At 40.4% G+C, this 19,849-nt stretch overlaps 1 protein-coding gene across 2 annotated transcripts in view; it reads left to right on the top strand.

The window, feature by feature from the left end:
• Window positions 1-2,475: 2,475 nt before the first annotated feature.
• sfmbt2 (Scm like with four mbt domains 2) overlaps window positions 2,476-19,849 on the top strand; it is a 42,992-nt gene continuing 25,618 nt past the window's right edge. For both annotated transcript variants that reach the window (XM_079183367.1, XM_079183366.1), the window contains exons 1-4: window positions 2,476-2,611; window positions 9,619-9,789; window positions 10,974-11,068; window positions 17,194-17,434. In XM_079183367.1, the coding sequence (XP_079039493.1) occupies window positions 9,699-9,789; window positions 10,974-11,068; window positions 17,194-17,434 (427 nt within the window). In that variant the 5' untranslated portion in view covers window positions 2,476-2,611; window positions 9,619-9,698. The remainder of the gene's footprint in view (window positions 2,612-9,618; window positions 9,790-10,973; window positions 11,069-17,193; window positions 17,435-19,849) is intronic.

The following is a 19,849-nucleotide window of genomic DNA, read 5'->3' as shown; positions in this document are numbered from 1 at the left end:
ACAGTGAAACTTAAAATGTAATGACTTAACTTATTAACTGACCTACAAACGTTTTTTTTAAACAATCCACATGCTGTATTTTGCTATTTATGCACGATTATTATCACCAATATTCCGCCAGATTTGTTGGAGATTTGGGATTAAAGCATCATTAAATGGCCTAAATTAATAAATGACTTGCTTTATTTGACTACAAAAAAAAAGGAATGAGAATAACTTTAGTTTCACGCTTTATATTAAAGAGTTCATTGAAGCTTGAGATGCTTAACCTGCTTCTGAAACCTGAATCGTTGCCAAAACAAAAAAGAAAAACCGGTTCTCTGCCTCGTGCAGTTTGCGGTCTCATGCACAAATTGCACGCCGTGTGCGTGTGTGTGCGTGTGTGTGTGTGTGTGTGTGTGTGTGTGTGTGTGTGTGTGTGTGTGTGTGTGTGTGTGTGTGTAAAGGGGGGGCATAATCCTTTCTCGCGCGTGCTTGGAAAAGCCTCTTCTCTGCAGATTAATGGAGCAGGGCGCGCACACTCCAACCATCTGTTCCTCCAGCGGCATCACACCGCACGAGCGCCTCTCCTCCGGTCTTTATGGTTCCTTTGTGTCTTTATGAATCAGATCCGCCGCCGTAAAATGCAACACTGGACTTCCCGTTACAGGTTTCAAAATAAAATCCGTATTGCAGCTATGATCAAATGAATTGCACCACTCTGTCATAGCCGATACACCTATTTTTAAGCCTATTTGTTGGAGTCTTTGGTGACTTTCTCCTTAAACCTGTTTGGCTCCTGTTTCCTAAAAAATAAGCAAATGTATCCTTCTGATATTGTTCAATTTGAAGGTTGTTTATTCGAGCTGAATTTATCCAGTATTTCACATTAAAAGAGCAAATAAATGGGAAAAGCTTTGAAATATAAACTGACGTTTGCAGAAAATAAATATTCCTTTTGTCTCTTATCCTTTTATTCATCTGGTGACCACTCATATGTTGCTGACCATTGGGTGGTACGACCCACTAATTGATTTCTGCTTTTTCTTAAAACCATAATTAGAAACACCTCGCATGGATCTCTTTAATTTGTTGTCTCTATAACAGTTCTTAGGTGATCTTATTATATATATCTTCAAAAGCTGTTTAAGGTTTTCCATTTTGCCAAACATCCATGTCTCTGACTCTCAGTTATGAAATATGCATTAAAGAAAATGAACTTTTATCTACAACATGACAATATGTATTTTCCAACATCCATAAGAACGTCGTAGCCATGTTATATGCAGGTGAAATCAAGGGCAGCAGACAGAAAATCAACCAAACTATAAATATGCATCACGTTTTTTTCTCCCAAATATGCATTGACTTATTAATATGAGTGCGTCACATATTTCATTTTAGTTTCATGATCCTATAAGATAAGAAGATAAGGGTGAAAGTCGGGGGATTTTGGTGAAGTTTCCAGGGGATTCCCAGAAAAATAACAAAACAATACACACTCAAAGGTTCAGTGGACAATAAACCTTTGACTTTTATTTTGTTACACATGCTGTTTCCCAAATGTCAAGAGTAAACTTCCATGTTTTAAGAGGAACATGCTTTTATTTAACTTTAACCTTTAGAAAATGCCCCAAACAAACCTCGTGTTGTGCCGGCGGTAATTATGTAGGTTTCACTTTCTATGAAGCCAAAAAGATTTCCATGAGAGTTCAGGGTGGTTCAGCCCCACTGGGACTGGCTTATGTTTATGGAAATATGTGGCGACTTTTGAACCCAAGGCATGACTATTAAACGTGGTGCAATGCGCTCCTACCACTAGAGGATACTGTTGACTTTGATAAGACATGGCCCCATTAAAATAACAAACTCTTTGGGTATTTCTCAAGAGCTGTTTGGAGAAAAGTGATTGCCAAAAAAATGGAGCAAGAAGAAGTGGTCAAAAGGACAAATGGTTATAAACAGATCATACATTATTGACTTTTCAGGGTTATTCGTGCACAGAATCAGCTTAAGATGAGAGGACATTTGTGTTGCTGCTATAATCATCTATAGTTATATTTATTTTATGAACACTTTTATGTGTTGTTGATGATTATAGGAGTGTTTTCTCCTCCTGTTAATGATACAACTTTAGTGATGATTGGCTCAAAGAAGTAGCTGTAAACACACACAAAATGACAGATTATATGTATTTGAGCTGCCAACAATGACTAATTGATATATATTGAAATATATATTTAAATTGCATCAGAATCAGCTTTAATAAGAAAACAAAATAACGTTTCTTTGGAGCATCACAGTTTTCCGGGTTTTGCTGGCGACTGAACGTTACTTCCCTTAAAACAAAATGAAGAAACGTTTTGTTTGCTGCTACACACACACAAAAAAAAAAAAAGGTCCATGAAGGAGTTGGCTTGAAAAATATCTGTAGATGGGTTTTTTTGGACATGCGCAGAAGGGAGATGCCATATTGAATCGGGGGCAGCAGCTGAAAGACGTCCCTCGCGTTGCTGTGCTCGGGCTCACGCGAACGAGGAGAAGAGAGCGAGCGAAAGAGAGAGAGAGCACGCGAGAGAGAGAGAAAACAGAGGGGGTCTCGAGACGGAGAGGCGACAAAAAACTTGGACAGGTAAGACAGGTGACGGCTCGCGCGCGCGGTCTTGGAAGGGTTTCCCGTGGTTGCTGCGTTTTTTGTTCTGTCGACGGACTAAACACGGGGAGAGTTAATTTATCTAAAAAAAAACACGAAGTGCTCCCGAGGCGGTTTCTGTAGAAACGAGAAGATAGTCGCGAGCGTTCGTTCACGAGCCCAAGTTGCTCAAAGTGTCTCTCACGCGCTGTAATTAACAGCTTTCACCGGGGGCTGAAAGGACGCTGTCTCGTGGCACTCTGTGGTTTATTGCGTTGTGTTTTTGTCTGTCATGTTTTTAAATGTCACGTGAATTTAAATTATCTGCAAGAGTGACAGTTGGCACGTTATTTTAAGGTGTTTTAATGTTGCGTTTTTGTGTATAATTGTGTGTACATTTGGTGTTTGATGCGCGCACCAAGTTGTTTCCACAGTGACTTATTGCAGTCATTCACATATAGATGAGTCATTTGGGGGAATTTTCTTTTTCCTCCGTCACCCTAAGGTGCGTAAAAGCCATCGGAAAATACCGGACTCTGCCAAAAAATGTCAAGCCACTTTCAACATGGCGGGTTATGGCGTTCAGGAGGAGGAGGAGGAGGAGGAGGAGGAGGAAGAGGAGTGGTGGGGGGGGGAAGAGAAACTGCGCTTTCAAAATCTTTGAACGAGGAAAAAATAAAACGATGGCAGATAACGCGCCCGGTTCTGTTTCTTTTGATGGACACACACGAGGTGTAATCAATTAAATCCAAAGTGTGCGTTTGGCGTTTCCGTGGGAGTTTTTTTCCGCTGCAGTTTTTTGAGTGTGCAAAGTACACGAGCGGAGTGTCAGCCAGCCTGCTGGTCGGCTACACCCCTCACAGCCTCATCTTCCTCATGTGCACTTAACGTTTCCTCTTTCACTTTTATCCAACAACAAAAAAAAAATGCTCGAGCACATGCGCATTGTATCAGATTAATATCGTTTTTATTCCGAATAAAACACAGCAAAATGGTTTAATTCCTCCCTTTTTTGTGCGTAATCTTAGATTAAAATGTTGATGATTGCGCAGTCGGACCAGAAATTATTTTCCAGACAGTTTATTGTGTCTCTTTTGGGTCAATTTGCAACGATTACGCAGATAATTGGGTGAAACCGCGCGTGTGTAGCTTATATCTATTTAATTATTTCTCTTTTGCGAGGCGGTCTGCAAATCCGGGGTTTATGCAGCTTTGCGTTATTCGAGGATTCCGTCCCTCCAGATTAAATTCGTCACCATAATGAAGAGAAACAATAAGGACCGCGCGTTACGGAGCCGACGCTGAATGAATAAATCATGCTTTCAGACTTCTTGTTGCTCCTAATATATATTTATTTCTTCCACGGAGCTGAGAGAGGAGATGTGAGAGCGGCAGCGTGAAGATAAATAAAACCTGCCCCCCAAAAATAGAGCACTTTTAAAGGGAATGAATGGAAACGTGGTGAAACATATATAGGATCTATTTCCTCCACGAGGAGAGATCAATGGCAGTCCTGCTGTATTGATACGTTATTGATGGTTTGCCTTTTTTTGGTGTAAGAACCACCCACCAGCCATTTTTTTGGGATCATTTATCAGTGTTTTGGTGAAGGAAGGCATTGTGTGTTAATGTTCTGGTGAATGTTTCCTCTCAAAGACAAGACGGAACCGCAGAGACACAGAGGACACTTTACAGGAAATGATGAGGTCAGGACCAGTTCTGTCTTTCTTTCTCTCCATCTCTTCCTGTCTTTCTCTCAATCTGTCTCTTTCTCTCTGTCTGTCTCTTTTTCTGTCTTTCTTTCTCTCTGTCTCTTCCTGTCTTTCTCTCATTTCTTTCTTTCTGTCTGTCTTTCTCTCCTTCTCTTCACTCTTTCTGTCTGTCTTTCTCTCCTTTCACTCTCTTTTTTTCTGTCTGTCTTTCTGTCTTTTTCTCCGTCTCTTCCTGTCTTTTTGTCTTACTCTCTCTCTCTCACTCTCTCTCGCTCTCTGTCTCTGTCTGTCTTTCTTTCAACTACCAAACCAGCTCCTCATGTATTTGAATAAGGTGGAGGACTTATTGAAATGTCAGATTGACCTCTCCTGTGTGTGAAACACAAAGAGTCTCAAAGCTGCAGGTTGTGCCGGCTTTAAGTGTTGCGCACACACACGAGTGTGTGTGTGTGTTTGTAGGAAGTTGTTTCCAGTCATTGATGTTGAAATAAGAACGCTTTGGGCTGAGGGATTCCCCCCCTCTTGTTTGTTTTTTTTTGTTTCTGTTTGCACTTCATCATTTTATAGCGAGCTGATCTGATCTTACCTGTTGTAATTGGGCAGGTAGCACACAGGCTGCATTGTGTACACATTAAAAACTGTTGGAATCAAGACGAGGAAACAGAGAGCAAATTGTTATATGAAGGCCTCCTGTTGCCAAGAGCAAACAACTCTTGGATGGGTCTAAAAGAGGAGAACCTAATAGGGAGTAATGCAATAAAACCCCAAGCTCATGCAGTGGCAGTTAATCTCCTAAATCCCCCCATTAAATCTTTGGCATGGATGGGTTTAGGGAAAAGGCAGGAGGACAACATGTGGATGCCCAGCAACCCATCAGGGGCTAATCAATAAATAAAAAACCTCAATCTGAGACCATGGGGGGAAACAAATGTCCTGAGATTAACCAGTTTAATCCCCCAGTGCCCAATCTGGACTGTTCCCTCAGGGACGCTGCAGGCCAGTAAGCTCCATCAAGTACCAAAAAAAAAAAAGAGGTCTCAGGGAGGAGTCACATCGTTGACATTGACAGCGACCCAGTTTAACCAGTGAGGGACCAAATTTAAGAAACGCTCACCGGGAGCCAAGAGCGTGAAGAAAAATGTGATTAAAGTTGACTTTTCATCGTTGTTTACTAGCTGTGATTGATGAGAACATGTTGCTTTCTGTGGAGGATTCGGCTTTCAAGTCGCTTGTTTTCACCTTTTACAAACTATTCACACCCTCTGGTTTTATGGGAGAAGCGTAGACATGCGGTCGTTGTTAGAAAAGAGAACGTAATGTGAGACCATGAGCTCGGTAAGAGGAAGAGTAAAATGTGTGTTTTAAATTCCAGAGGGAAATCCAAAAAGTTTGCTCAGATGATAAATATGTCAGGGTGCATTTTGGGGAAATGAGCAATGCAGTCCAAAAGTATTTGGACGATGACACATTTCCTGTTTTGTTTTTTTTGGCTCTGAGCTCCATCGAGCACGTTGGATAGTGACATGAAACAACTTTCAGTTTAAAGGTTTTGATGCTTTTCACATCTGTGTTGAGTAATTACTGTTTCTTTATACATTTTGCCTCCAATTTCTGAGAACGGTGGGGCTTCAGTGTGTACACTTTTCATCTGATGTGGTTCTTAAAACCCTTTAATTAAAGCTCAGAGTCAGCACTTTAACCACATACACATATATATATATATATATATAATATACATATATATATATATATAGACTATATAGTCACAAAAGAATCACTGTCTATGTGTGTTCGGGATGCACTGAATCTACGGAGCAAAACAAGAATATTTCCATCGGGGCTGCAATTAATCATCACTTTCATTATTAATACATCTGTTGATTATATTTTTAACAAATAGATAACAATGGTTTAGTGTATGAAATGTCAGAAAATAGAGAAAAAGGTTCCCAGAGCCCAAAGTGATGTCTTTGAATTGCTTTACTTTTGTAATAAACGGTCACATTTAATAATTTAACGATATAAAACAGCCAGTTGTTGTTTCTGTAATAAATAAATAATAAATGTCCCTCTATCCTCAAATAGCTGTATTGAAGGTTTGAAACAAACCGATTTAGAATTTATCTTCGTGATGCTGTCATGCAGTGTGGAGGAAAACAAAACCAGCCTCTTAAGGGGAATTTTAAGGGCAAAAGCCAGCTGCTGTGAAGTGCTCCTCGCACCATTTGATACCAGCGTCGGTGTGCACTTTAATGTGTTTTAATGAGTGCCGTAGAGGACTGCATGCTGACGACAGCGATGTGTCAATGCTGCTGAAGATTGTAGTGCTCTTGGGCAAGAAACACTGATAGTCTGTGTGGGGGGGGGGGGGGGAGAAAAGGGCAGTGAACGGAGTCATGTGAGCCAAATTAGCTCAGCTTGTTGTTTACGCAATGTATGTTTGTTTCAGCCACTGTGGGACGTCAGGGGTGTGTGTGTGTGTGTGTGTGTGGTGTGAATAAGGGGGTTGGACTGTCACTGCCTTCGTAGCCTCACAGTTCTGTAAATACACTCGGCTCAAACAGCAGCTTGAGCATCGTCTGTGTGTTTTCGTCTCCTCTGGATTTAAGACTTTCTCATCAGGAGGATTGTTGGACATGTTTTCTCTCCTCCATCTCAGGATGTGTTTCTTGTCTATTCCCACAATAAGGATATATTTCGGCTCTTTTTTTGGGAGTGGTTTTGGGAGAGTTGTCAGAGGAATGGCCGTGTGACGGCAGCGAGTCGCCGTGTTAATTGCCGGGTTGATGAAGTGGGTGGAAGTCCGCGAGTGAGTCATCGGTGATGTTTCACCACATGACCTCCTGCAGGACAACCACCAGGCAAGTGGGTCTGTTGTTCATTTTTCACATATTTCTGTGCAGATTATTGAGAAATAAGTCGGCTCTGGAGGATATATTCTGTTTTGTGATGAAACATGGGCTCTTTTTTCATCTTCAAGACTTGAAATTACAAGATATATTCTCTGTAATTTACCTTTTTGATAGATTACGATACAACCCCAAGACAAATAGTTTCCAAAGCTTCTCATTTGTCTTATTTTTAAAACTTTAATGATGTCGTATACAAAGAGTGCATTAAGACCTATAACATAATACTGTGTTTCAACTTGAACTGAAAGGATTGGTCGATTAATCAGTTAGTTGATTGGCAGAAAAGTCAGCGGGAACTATTTTGATCATCCATTTTTATGCAAAACGTCTTGTTTTCTGTTTTGTCTCATTTTAAACTGAACATCTTTGGGTTTGGGATCGTTGATCGGACAAAACAAGAGATTTGATGACGTCAGCGAGGACATTTTCTAGACGAAATGATTGATTAAGTATTGGAGAAAATAATGTGCAGATGAATCGATAATGACAATAATCAGTGTGAGTCCAACCTTAGTTGTGTGTCGCTCATCTTTTTTATCTGCTGTTGAATAAAAAATGCCACAAATATCCTTAAAAACACAAGAGCTCTATAGATGAGTGTTTCTGAACCTGGGGGCCGGGGCCGGGGCCCCTCCAATGGGTCGCGAGATGTTGAATAAGTCAGGAAAGAAGAAAACATTGACTAATACGCTGAATAGCACGTGTATATGTATATATATATATATATATATATATATATATATATATATATATATACTAGGGAGGGGAATGGAGAATCAGTTCGTTGTCTCTGTGAATATCGAGTCCTCTTATCGGTGCTTTCCATCAGTTTTGCATGAACAGTGACGCAGCGTCACACGCACGTTGGATCATGTTCTGTTTTTAGAGAGAAAACAACGTGGAAGCGTTTCACAAGAGCAGACGACAGCGGCTCAAGTTGTAATATTTGCCAAAATGCAAATTCATCCTAAGATATAAATACGATCAATATGCTGAAGCATCTGTAAACACATCTTGCCCTCAGAGTGCAGGAATGTTGTGTTTTTGAGACTCTACAAACGAATAATATAATTCAATCGATAACAGGAATCAATAATGGAATCGGAATCAATAACATCTTATTATTCCCATCTTTATACACCAGATCAGAAAGCAAAAGGCCAGAAATTCAATGAATGAGGCGACGGTTTGAACTGTCATCCTGTAACTTTATTGATAACGAGACGTCTCATTCGGCTCAGCGGGTTATTGATTGATTGATTGATTGATTGATTGATTGATTGATTGATCAGATCGTATGTTTGCTTCACGGTGATTCATCAAAGTCAATAGGACGCCACTTCAGTTGGTTTTTTTCACACCAAAAATGTAGAGAACTGGAAAAGATTTGTACGGAAGTCAAAAGTTATCTTTACACCAGACAAAAAAATAAAATATCACAAGAGTTCACATTTATAAACTACTATCTTTGTTTTTTTTAAGACCCGTTTTGACAAAGAAACATCTGCTAATTGATGCATTAATTAGCAGAACTAATGACCTCATTAGTGAAACTGAGTGTACGTAATACATCACGGTGATTATGGCCCAACATTAGGAAGCCCCTCTTGTATATAAATACACATATTTACTGTATGTTTCCTCTTTCACCTCCCATATCGAGCTACTTCATCCTGCACTTCTCTTTAATTCTCTCTCTCTCTCCTGAATAAATATCTCCAAGTCGCACTAATTTGCCGGCCTGTTGTCTCGCTCGTGTCGTTCCAGTTCTTCTGCTTTGTTTGACTCTGACTGCTTATCTGATGCAGTTGTTGTTTTTCTTTGCCGTGGTATGCAAATCCAGGCGGCCCGGCAGCCAATATGCATAACCTGATATTACAGAAGACTGGAGCGACGCAGAGGTCGGTCTGCAATTAGACACAATAGCAGGCTTTCTGCTCGGCTTTAATTATGCTTTAAAATTAGTTTTGAGTGTGGAAAAGTGCCAGATCGTTGTTCTTCTTTCTTTTCTTACACTTTGCTTTGGCTGCTAAGTGGTTTTGCTCTGGACTTCCCCAGAGATCAGCTGTCTTTTCCTCGGATCTCGCGTTGGTTAAGTTAATGTCTCTTGAGGTCCTTCGGTTCATGCTAACGATCCACTTCTGTTTATTCTAAGGGAGCTGGAAATGCAATGTGTCTTTTATTTTTCTAAGGAATCCCTTACAAAATACCGTGGGTGTTTATTTTAGCAAATGTCAAAGCGTTTATCAACTTCCTTTGGTTTTAATCTCTGTTGTGAGACTGTAAGGGGAGTTTTCCCCTCGAAATGTCACGGATTGTTTTGTGAACAATAGACAATATTTGATGAATCAGCAGCGCATTAATTAACTCTATTCATCCACAGCTGTCAGGGAAAGTGAGAGATGCAGTGAAGAACAACCGACACGCCTCGGCTCAAAGGTTAACAGGAAGTGGAGGTGCAGGATGCAGTCTCTCGGCAAGGAGCAGCCGTTGGCCCTGGCTGCAGTGATGTCACACTATCCGACCAATGGGAAAGAAGAGGAGGTGAACACAGGTGAGGAGGCCCTGGAGCTGTGTCTCTACCCTGAATGCGGCCGGGTCGGTTCCGCCCTCACCAGATCAACAGATAATGGAGGAATTCTGGAAACATTCTTTATTTACCGATAAATTCACTGTCATTCTGTTTGGTCTCTTGGAGATTTTTAGGCTTTTATTATTAAACTATCAGGAATTATTGTTGTACACTAATGGGAAGTACTAAAAACAATAGGATATAAATATCTATTAATTCATGTGCATGGATAATTGGAGGCTTCATCATCCCGACTGGTTTTTCTTCATATTTGCATCCTTTAAACCAGTGTGACGGGTATTCAATCGCGTTCGCTGTCGTAGGGGTGTCGACATATGTGACGATTACTGTGATATTTAAAAATGAAATATTGATATCATGTTAATTAATAATACATATATTATAATATTGTGGGAATAATCCAGCACTTCTTAATTCACTTTATATGCACAGTTATGGTTACAGACCCTCTCTACCTCCCTTCAGTTATATTTTCTGTGTAATTTATTTGCCAAAAAAAGAGACAAAACACACAATAAACACAGTTAAAGATGAACTTGACGGATGTATTTTATATAGATATTGAGATAATATCGCTGTCGTCAATACCTGATATAAAAAAAAGATCTTTGACGGTCTTGAATTTAGCTTCGTGCTTCCTGCAGAAACCCTGAACCTGCACATCTTAAAGATAAACTTGCTTTTGATGCTGAAGAAAAAAACCCTGAATTTGTTGATTATGAAGCGAGATGAAGAGAAAGTAATGTTGTTAATAAATCCAGCAGTAAGCGTGTGATTTTTGATTTGTCTCTCGGGTTTGTTAACAAGTGTGTGTGTTCACCCCCCCCGTCATTAGCCAGAGCAGGTTCAGTCCCGCTCTCCTCACACTGAGGAGTCTCCAGAGACACACACACACACACACACACACACACTTCACACACACACACAGAAACACGACACATTATACCTCAAGTGTATCAGTGTCCCTGAAGTGAAGTGAAGAATTCTCACCTTCAGGAGAAACATCACTGGTCTACAGTACACACACATACTCTGATCATTCCCTCTACATCTACATCGCCACCCGTAATGCTCTCCCATAAACCACACGCCTCGGGGCGAGGGAGTTAAAAGAGTTGACTGACTGTTCGTTCATTCCGATGCAGATTCCATGAAGGAGGAGGAGGAGGCGGAGTTTAACTGGGAGGAGTACATGGAGGAGAAGGGAGCCAACGCCGTCCCTCACACCACCTTCAAACACGTGAGTGATCTCCACCCTCGCGATTTGAATCCCATCCCTCAGTGATCCTTTAAACACAGCCTCATAGATAAGTGCCATGTGCAGAAATCCCTTAACTACATATTAGGGAGAGCCGTCACCTCCACCGGTCGAGCGCTCTCATTGGCTCTGGTCCCTCATATGACGCACAAGTTGTTGGACGACCTTTGCCGTTTTTTTATAAAAACACAATTGAGGGTATTTACTGAGGCACAAATAAGCAGCTTGGTGTGTGTGTGCTTTCGAGGAAGGTCACAAAACTAATAGTGACAAATGTAAGAGGCAAATATTTGATATTTCCTTGCTCGTCTATGAGGCTGCACAATCAACAACTGCTTCTGAAGTCAATGCACGTTCATGTTATTACTGCTATATAACAATTACAGAGAAGCAATGAAAATCCAAGAGCTAAAATAGTGCCGAAGACCAAACATGATCCATATGTTTATTTTTAGGAATCATTCTACACACGGAACCATTTTTGTGTTTGTCTGTTTTTTGTTCTTTCTTTCTTCATTTAATTTAGGATTTTCCAAGTGTTTTACAAAATAAAACATTTCTGTATTACCTGATAAAATCAGATTATAACCGTATCATTTCCTCTATAGACGTCGAAAGTGCCAAAAAGTGTTTTTAAATGAGCGGTGTTGATGCTGGATTACACCAAAGTCTGTGTTACGAAGGGCTAAATTACTGTAAATGTCAGTGAGTCTCTGTTCTACATCATTCTACGGATCTTTATCTCTGAGTCAGGAATCAAATTCTAGAGAAAACTGACTCGTCAGACTCCAAATAAATGTGGCGACACAACTTTTAAAAACGATTTGAAATGCCGTCGACACAAACGGGGACAGTGGAAGACTCTCATGAAGAGTAAGCACGCTGCCATCAGCACCTGGACCTGTTGAACATGTCAAACTCACCTGTTTAATCTCTGCCTGCTGCTGTAAAGCTGTCAGAGCCAAACTAAATCTCTGCCTTTACACGTTTTTATTTCAGTGGAAATGTTCCTCTCCGGTCTCTGATTTGATCGGGCTGATAGCTGCTGTGTGTTAACGAGACATGTGGGCGCAGAGTCGCTGAATTAAAGAATCAGATCATCTGTTTTTCCTGCTAAACGCTGTTGTTCAGCAGAACTGCTGCGGTGCCAAAATGACAATGAATTTACTTTCCGATTGAATATTCATTCATTCATAATGGCCAGATTTGAATTAGACTCGTTTTTTTATACTAAACATGCAGAAAACAACACAGATTATTAGTGAAACTGCATCTTTTTTTAGTGCCAGTGGAACCATGTTTGTTAGGTTCAAGCCTGTGGGGGGGATTATGTATTTGGTCGTGTGTGTGCGTGCGGCTATCCGTCTGTCCACGGCTAATCTCGTATACTACGTGACCCAGATGATATTTATCCGTGTTCAAACCTATTTTATGCCGTCATTAAATGCTGAATCGTCACTCAGTGCCTGGGAAGCTCCCACAATAGATCGACGAGCGCTCCAGTATTACCGAGTCTGATTCAAGGCTCTAAAACTGGCATCCGTAGAAAAGTTTGGTCTCATTTTAAACTGGAGCATCCGCAGATTTATCCCATATTACGAAATATTACGATCCAATAAAGTCAGGAATGCCACAGGATGAATAAATCCGTTTTTCTTTTTTTAATCTGGCGGAGATCTACTACTGATGCACTTTTGTTATCGACTCTTTGATTAGATGCATAATGATTAATTCAGCTGTTTTTGTTAAAAAAGGGCAGTCAAACCAATTTTAAGTCCAAGCCGGTTGTCAGAAAATGTTAAATACTCGTCTTCTGAGTCTCTGGAGGATGATTTGAGTTATTCCAGTTTTGGTTTAGAGAGCACAAATGTTGAACACAAAGCCTGCATCGGACGTTTTAAGGGGAAAGTGGAGGATCCAGTATTTTCTGGAGCTTCACCCAGACGAGGGGCTAAAAGTCTGAACGTCTTGTCCTCCGCTGCGTCATTCTTTTTTACATTTGTCCCTCAAAAAGTCCCTCCATCTTTTGTTAATCTGTTCTTCCAAACTGATGCTGTGCAGAATAAGATTGATTAAAATCCACAGAGCTTTATTTCAATTTGAATTTGAGATTTAAAAGTTTCCAAAGCCGCCAAATATGACGTTTTATATATATATATATATATATATATATATATATATATATATATATATATATATATATACTGCAACTAGTTCCATTTGATGAAATTAAACATTAAAAAAAGGCATTTAAATGAAGGGTTGGAACACGCTGACACTGAATGAGGCCGTCGGACGTGTGGAATTAGATTACTTTTCACTTTAAAGCTCCACGAGAGGAAAACTGGACTCAGGACATTTTTTTTGTAGAAGAGCCGGTTTAGACTCGGCAGACTAAGATCTCTAATCCAGAATAGTTTTGGTGCCTGAAGTCTAAAGGTTTGGTAACGGCACCGGTACTGAGAGACACTTTGAGCTGCAGTGTCTTGAGTTGTATCTCATGATTATTCACCTGTAAACCACACTAAGCAATATGAAAGCTGCTCATTTTAAGTGTTATAATAAACTGCTGCAGGGCCTTTTTTTAATAACAGATCTGTTTCGGTATGTTAGTATTTTTACACTGATCAAACATCAGGAATGTCAAATATTTGAAAGGAATGTAAAGAATCCTTAATTAATGGGTTTGCAGAAGACCGGGAACCAGTGGTGGAATGTAACTCAAGTACTGTACAGAGCTACAAATGTTAAGGTACTTGTACTTTACTTGAGTATTTCCATTTTTCCATAATATTTGTCTGACAGCTTTAGTTACTTTTCACGTATCTCCAGATGTGTTGATGTTGAAGGTTTGTGATAAACTGAAGGATGTTGAAACAAATATTCTTCTACTTCTTCAGCTACATAAGCTCTTTAAAAAAAGCCTTCAGGATCAGCTGGAAAATACATCGACACAAAGCTGAAAACAGGCTGCTTTTATTTTTAGAGATTCGTGTTTCTCACAGAACAGAGACGCTACAAACATATGATCTTATAGAATATGATGCCTCAATCAGATGAACTCATGCAGGTTCAATAGAACCTCCTTCAGCTCAGACTCCAGACTGACCGGAGCAGATCGTCAGACCCTGCTGCAGTAAAATGAGAGTTTTTTTTAAAGGGACTCTGGTGCTCGGAAACACTACCACTTTAGTCCACAGGGGCCGCCAAAATCAACACAAATTGAAAGTTCCTCGTAGTAAATTTAGGTTTTGAATGCAGGACTTTTACTTGTAGGGGAGTATCTTCAGTGTGGTATTAGTACTTTCACCTTAGAAAAGGTTGTGAATACTTTCACGACCGGTGGTAACATTAAGTGTTTGTTTTTGGCATTTTAGCTTATAGTTAGAAAATTTTTAGACATTTCAGCGTATACACGTTTTGCTCACAAGCGGGCCTGTTCCCGAACAACCACGAGGCTTTGCCTCCATTAACGTGTTACATCACAGCAGAGGGCCAGATGGGCGACTGCAGTTGATCCTGGATGCGAAGTCTTTATCCGTCTCGACTGACTCCGTGTTTTACCGCGCGGAGCAGCTGTCCGCCCCGATGAGACGTGTCTGCTTGGTGAATTAAGACTTAAAGGAGTGTGTCGGCGTTTCAGATACTTACATCACTCGGAGCGATGAATGGTAATAAGGGGCGAGATTAAGAATACGTGGGGTTTCGCTTATTTTTTTTATTTATTTTTTTACGAGCGAGCAGCCGATGTCGGACAAACTGTCTGTGTGGTGATTTTGAGCGGGCGAGGTCTCCGGGGAAGCTAAATTGCCTTGTTGTTAAGTGGATTGAGTCACTGGGAAACAGACCATGAATTCCCCAGAAAAAAATGTGATTCACTAAAGTGCAGCCCTCATTTCTCCCTCTCTCTCTCCCTCTCTGTGCCTGGACAAATTGAAACAGTGATTTCTCTTGGGCCTGTATATATATATATACACACACACACACACACACACACACAGTGTTTGCTGCCCTGTAGCTCTCTTACATAAGCCAGCCAGAGTGATACAGCACGTTTGCATTGTTGTAGCAGGAAGTCACAGGGCCATTTGTATTGTGTTTATTTCTAAGATGGTTTTTTTGTTCCATTCACTCGCGAGCGTTTGTGTTGAATGTTAACATCCTGTTGGTCCTTCTCGAGAATTGTATAGCAGCCTGTGGCTACGGTGGAAAACGCATTACGCCGTGGTGCATTCACGGACGTACAGATTTATCACTTTCTCCTGAACGAGGAGGACAGGGCTGAAGTGGAGTGCAGAGGTTTTGTTTTAAGCTGTTTGATTACACTTGTTAATGAAATTTCTTCACTTTTTATCGAAAAAATCCTGCTCGTCAAAGTCACTCATCTGCTGCTAAATCTGGGGGATGTTCTGTTCTATTTATAATGACTATATATTTGGTATGATTAGGGCTGCAACTACCAATTATTTTCATCAATTAATCTCTTGATTCTTTTCAATTCTTTTCAATTAATTTGTTGAAGGAATACTTCACCCACAGAAAGACCCCTGTGTTACCTTTGAACTATTTTTTTTTAAATAGTGAGGTTTTAGCCGACATGCATGTGTTTGGAAAGTAGTGACATTACGACTGGATAAATGAGACTTGGATGATATTGAACGAGTCGCGTGAGAGTTCGTAAACTGACGTAGAGACTTTGTATACGTCTCTGGTAGCGGTCGTGACCTGTCAATCACTGTGTAGCCCCGCCCCTAAAGCATCCCCTGCTTTATGGTCTGTTTGACTCTAAATGGACCATCATTTACTAAATGAACATCATGCTGTAGTGAAGAAGACTTGAAACTAGAGATTGAGACCATAAACTCATGTTTACAATGTTTACTGAGGTAATAAATCAAGAGAGAAGTAGAGACATTTTCTCATAGACTTCTATACAACCAGAGGAGTCGCCCCCTGGTGGACATTAGAGAGAATGCAGCTTTAAGACATGAAGCTTTGATTTCACTTGACAGAACCGGAAGTTGCCGTCTGTATACAACATTGAAAAGCAGCAAATCATATTTGTATATCATTTAAATGACACACATCAGAATTAATTCCCAGATTGACTGATTGTTTCAACACTAATCATCACAAGAAGCGAACGAGAGATCCTGGATCCTACAATTCCCAAAATGCAACTCAATGGCGTCTTTGTGTGAGACGGTCGGTCGGAGCCTCGATGCCCTCATCTTGTAAAACAAGGCTTTCATTTGTTGTTTTGAAAATCTCAACGTCGGGACAAGTTGACCCTGTTGACATCATCCGTACTATTTACAAAGCTCCTTTCAGAGACACAGAAGACATAAAACAATAGTTGTCACAGGTTGTCTTTATGTGTTCACATAAACTGACCTTTTACGGGGGAAATAAGCAGAGTTCCCTTTTAGACTGAAGGTCTGTTTCCTATCATGTAAATATATATTCTGAGAGCACCAAGAGTCATTTACAAAACATTGTCACATTACAATAATGTCAGTGTTAAGTCATTAATGTCACCCAGACTCTCCTTTTTAGCTTCTTAAGGACCCTGAAAACGTCTTTTTCCTTTGGCAGAGAGTTGTGTGTTCATGCGGAGCCCCATCGCTCAAAGTCTGAATCGTTTTGGTTATTTTGCAGGAGAGATTTTTTTGTATTCGTTTGTTTTAGCAGTTTAACTCTTAATAAATACAAATTAAGGATGCTCATTTCTGAACTTTAAATTTTAACTTTAGCTTTATCGAGAAAAATCTTAAGATGTGAAACCAAGTTTTCAAGTTCTTTAAACAAAAAGGTAAAATGTTCATAGTTTGACCATCACTTCTGTTGGTTTTGATAACGTTTGATAACATGTGGACGGATCACCAACAGAGTCCAACAGAGCGAGCAATCAGACGGAATGTAAACAAACCCAACGTTAAACTTATTACCCAATCCGTCCACAAGCTTCCTCCCTGGTTCACCTTTGACCTGCCATATTTACTTGTGTGTTTTTCTTAACATTGTAACCGACATCTGCTGAGTAAAATGTTGTTATAACTTGTAGGAAAAGCTACCAAACTGAGACCCGGGTTGTGTGTCTCTCTCAGGTGGAGATCAGCCTGCAGAGCAGCTTCCAGCCGGGCATGAAGCTGGAAGTGGCCAATAAGAGCAGCCCGGACTCGTACTGGGTCGCCACCATCATCACCACGTGCGGCCAGCTGCTGCTGCTGCGCTTCAGCGGCTACGGCGACGACCGCAAGGCCGACTTCTGGTGCGACGTCATGACGGCCGAGCTGCACCCGGTGGGCTGGTGCACCCAGAACAACAAGACCCTCATGCCCCCCGAAGGTAGGAAGACACACCCGGACCTGGACAGGGTTTACTTTCCTATCATTGGTTCGGGAACTAACGATCGGGAACTAATTGTTACCAAGTTATCACAATGCTCTTTTTGTGTTGCAATAACTTAATCAATCGACAGATTTTTGCTGCAACGTCAATTGAGGGTTCCGAGATTTATTCAATTTTATTAAAGGGTCATTACTTTTACTTTTGGAGGGAATTTATAACAAATACTAGTATCAGAAATGCCTTTGATTAAAGCCTAAAATGCTGCATCGGGTAACGGCAAGTATGTGAATCATTTTATTTATCAGTTACGCTGCACAGGAACAACAACAACAATAACGTTCTGCCTAATCAGTACTCTCAACAGAGATGAGCCATTCAATCATTAGCATTCATTTAGTAATACACAGCTGTTAAATAATGTTAATAAATATATATATTTTAGTTTTTAACGCAGTGGTATCGTACGGTGCTCGGTAACCGGCGATATGTTCAGGGACTGGAATTGGTAAATGGGAGAAATGGCTTCTATCAGCTTCTATGTTTATATATTTTTTTTAAATGTAAAGGGTAAACAGCAAGAATTCAGATGTCCTTAAATCTGTGGATAAATAATGTTTTTAATTAGTGTAGGGTATTTTAGTTTCTTCGTTTTGTTGGTAAAGATGGAGGTTTATTTTGGAGAGGGGTCTAAGGATAGTTTGAGGAACATTTGGGATTTGGGGCTATATAAATACAACTGGTTTCATTTTATGCCTTTTTAAAGCATAAACTATATCATCAAACAAAGGTTCCTGGTCAGACTTGAACCGTCTGCTCCGTAACCTTCAGGGCACCCGGTTAAAACAACGTTTTTTTTAAACAAATGGAAACAATGAGCCGTACCTTTTTATTTTGCCTTGCAGTTATCGTACGCAACACATTTGTGCCTCGTGATGCACTTTGTCCAGGGTTTCACGGTTGTGTGTTCTAACGCGTTTCCGTCCTGAATGTAAAGAAATCTGTTTGAAAACTTTAAAATCTTTGCCATCAAAGGGTCAGTTTGACCTTAATGCTCACACACAGATGTTTCAAAGAATGCTTAACATAAACTGAGCGGAAAGTTTCCTCTTAAAGTGCTTTGATTGTTACGACGGCTCAACCGTCGTTTAAGACGACGGGTCGCCGTCTTTCACACCTGAACTCCTTTTCCAAAACAAAGCGTCCTCCTTAACTTCTCCAGCCCTTCTTCCTTCTGCCCCCTCTCACATTATCCGACACATTTCCACCTGCAGATAGATGACTCACCCTCCCCAGCCTTGTTCAGACCATTTATTTCTTTTCCTCGACACTTTCCCCCGCTGATGGATGGCGCGCGCGCCTCCGTTGTTGTGGAGACGACCTGGATATGTTTTCCACCTGACTCGGGTGTCCTCGTCCTCACACCAGCAGCAGGAGGTTCATAACGATGACACATCTCAGAGGATTATCTACCGAGCGGGGAAACAACCGCGCCGCTTTAGCTCGCATTCAAATCTCCAAACGCGATACGACTGAAGCACGGCATCGTTATCTTTATGATCAAGCAATCTGTCGATTACTTTCTCGATTAATAGTCCATAAAATTAAAAAAGTAAAAAAAAAATGTAGACATTCATCTTGTTTTTTAATTGAAAACCATGAAATGTTGACATTAAAGGAGCCGGTACCGGTGGATTTTAACGCCCGATTATCAAACAAGTCTCGACAGAACAACAGGATATTTCAAATCAAATATACGTATTCGTTGTTAGCACTGTTAGCATTGTTAGCTGCTAGCCGCTGGCTCAGCTGCCTCCACGTTGAGAGCCGTGTGGAGTCAATCCCCCAATCACAGACATGCTTTCAACTTGAAATTCAGCCCCTTTTACAAGAAGCTGGAACCAATTAATTTAATGCATTTTCCTTTAGAAAATTACTGCAATTATTGAACATTTTCTGTGGATCCAGTAATGGTTTAAGAATCGCATATTTGAAATCAAATCGGCGAAAGAACTCAGATTGTTAGGCTGTCCAACAGGTCAGGTGTTTTAAATAGGTTTAAAAAGAATTTCTTGCAAAGCAAATGATCAAATTGCTGCTGATGAAAGTGTGGTAAAAGGTTTTTAAACACATTTCTGTTCGGAGCCATAATGCTTTGCATATTAGGATGTATTTTAAGATAACAGAGAAATGTTTTTATTAAACGTACCTGACAAATGGGGAGGAAAGTGTTGCTAGGTAAAGTAAACCAGGCAGCATATGAACATATTTTGTTGGAGAAATCTATCAGTTGAGAACATTTAGTAGGAATGTACTCTTGTGCATGTTTGAATGAAATAGATTGTATGTTTTACTCAAGTATATTTTTCAGTGTTACATCAGCTGAAGCATCATCAACAAACTGATGTAATTTAC

This window comes from Pholis gunnellus (assembly GCF_910591455.1).
Source record: "Pholis gunnellus genome assembly, chromosome: 22".
NCBI classification, from domain to species: domain Eukaryota; kingdom Metazoa; phylum Chordata; class Actinopteri; order Perciformes; family Pholidae; genus Pholis; species Pholis gunnellus.
Note: the sequence above shows the minus strand (reverse complement) of the source record. Positions and strands in the feature narration are given on the sequence as shown.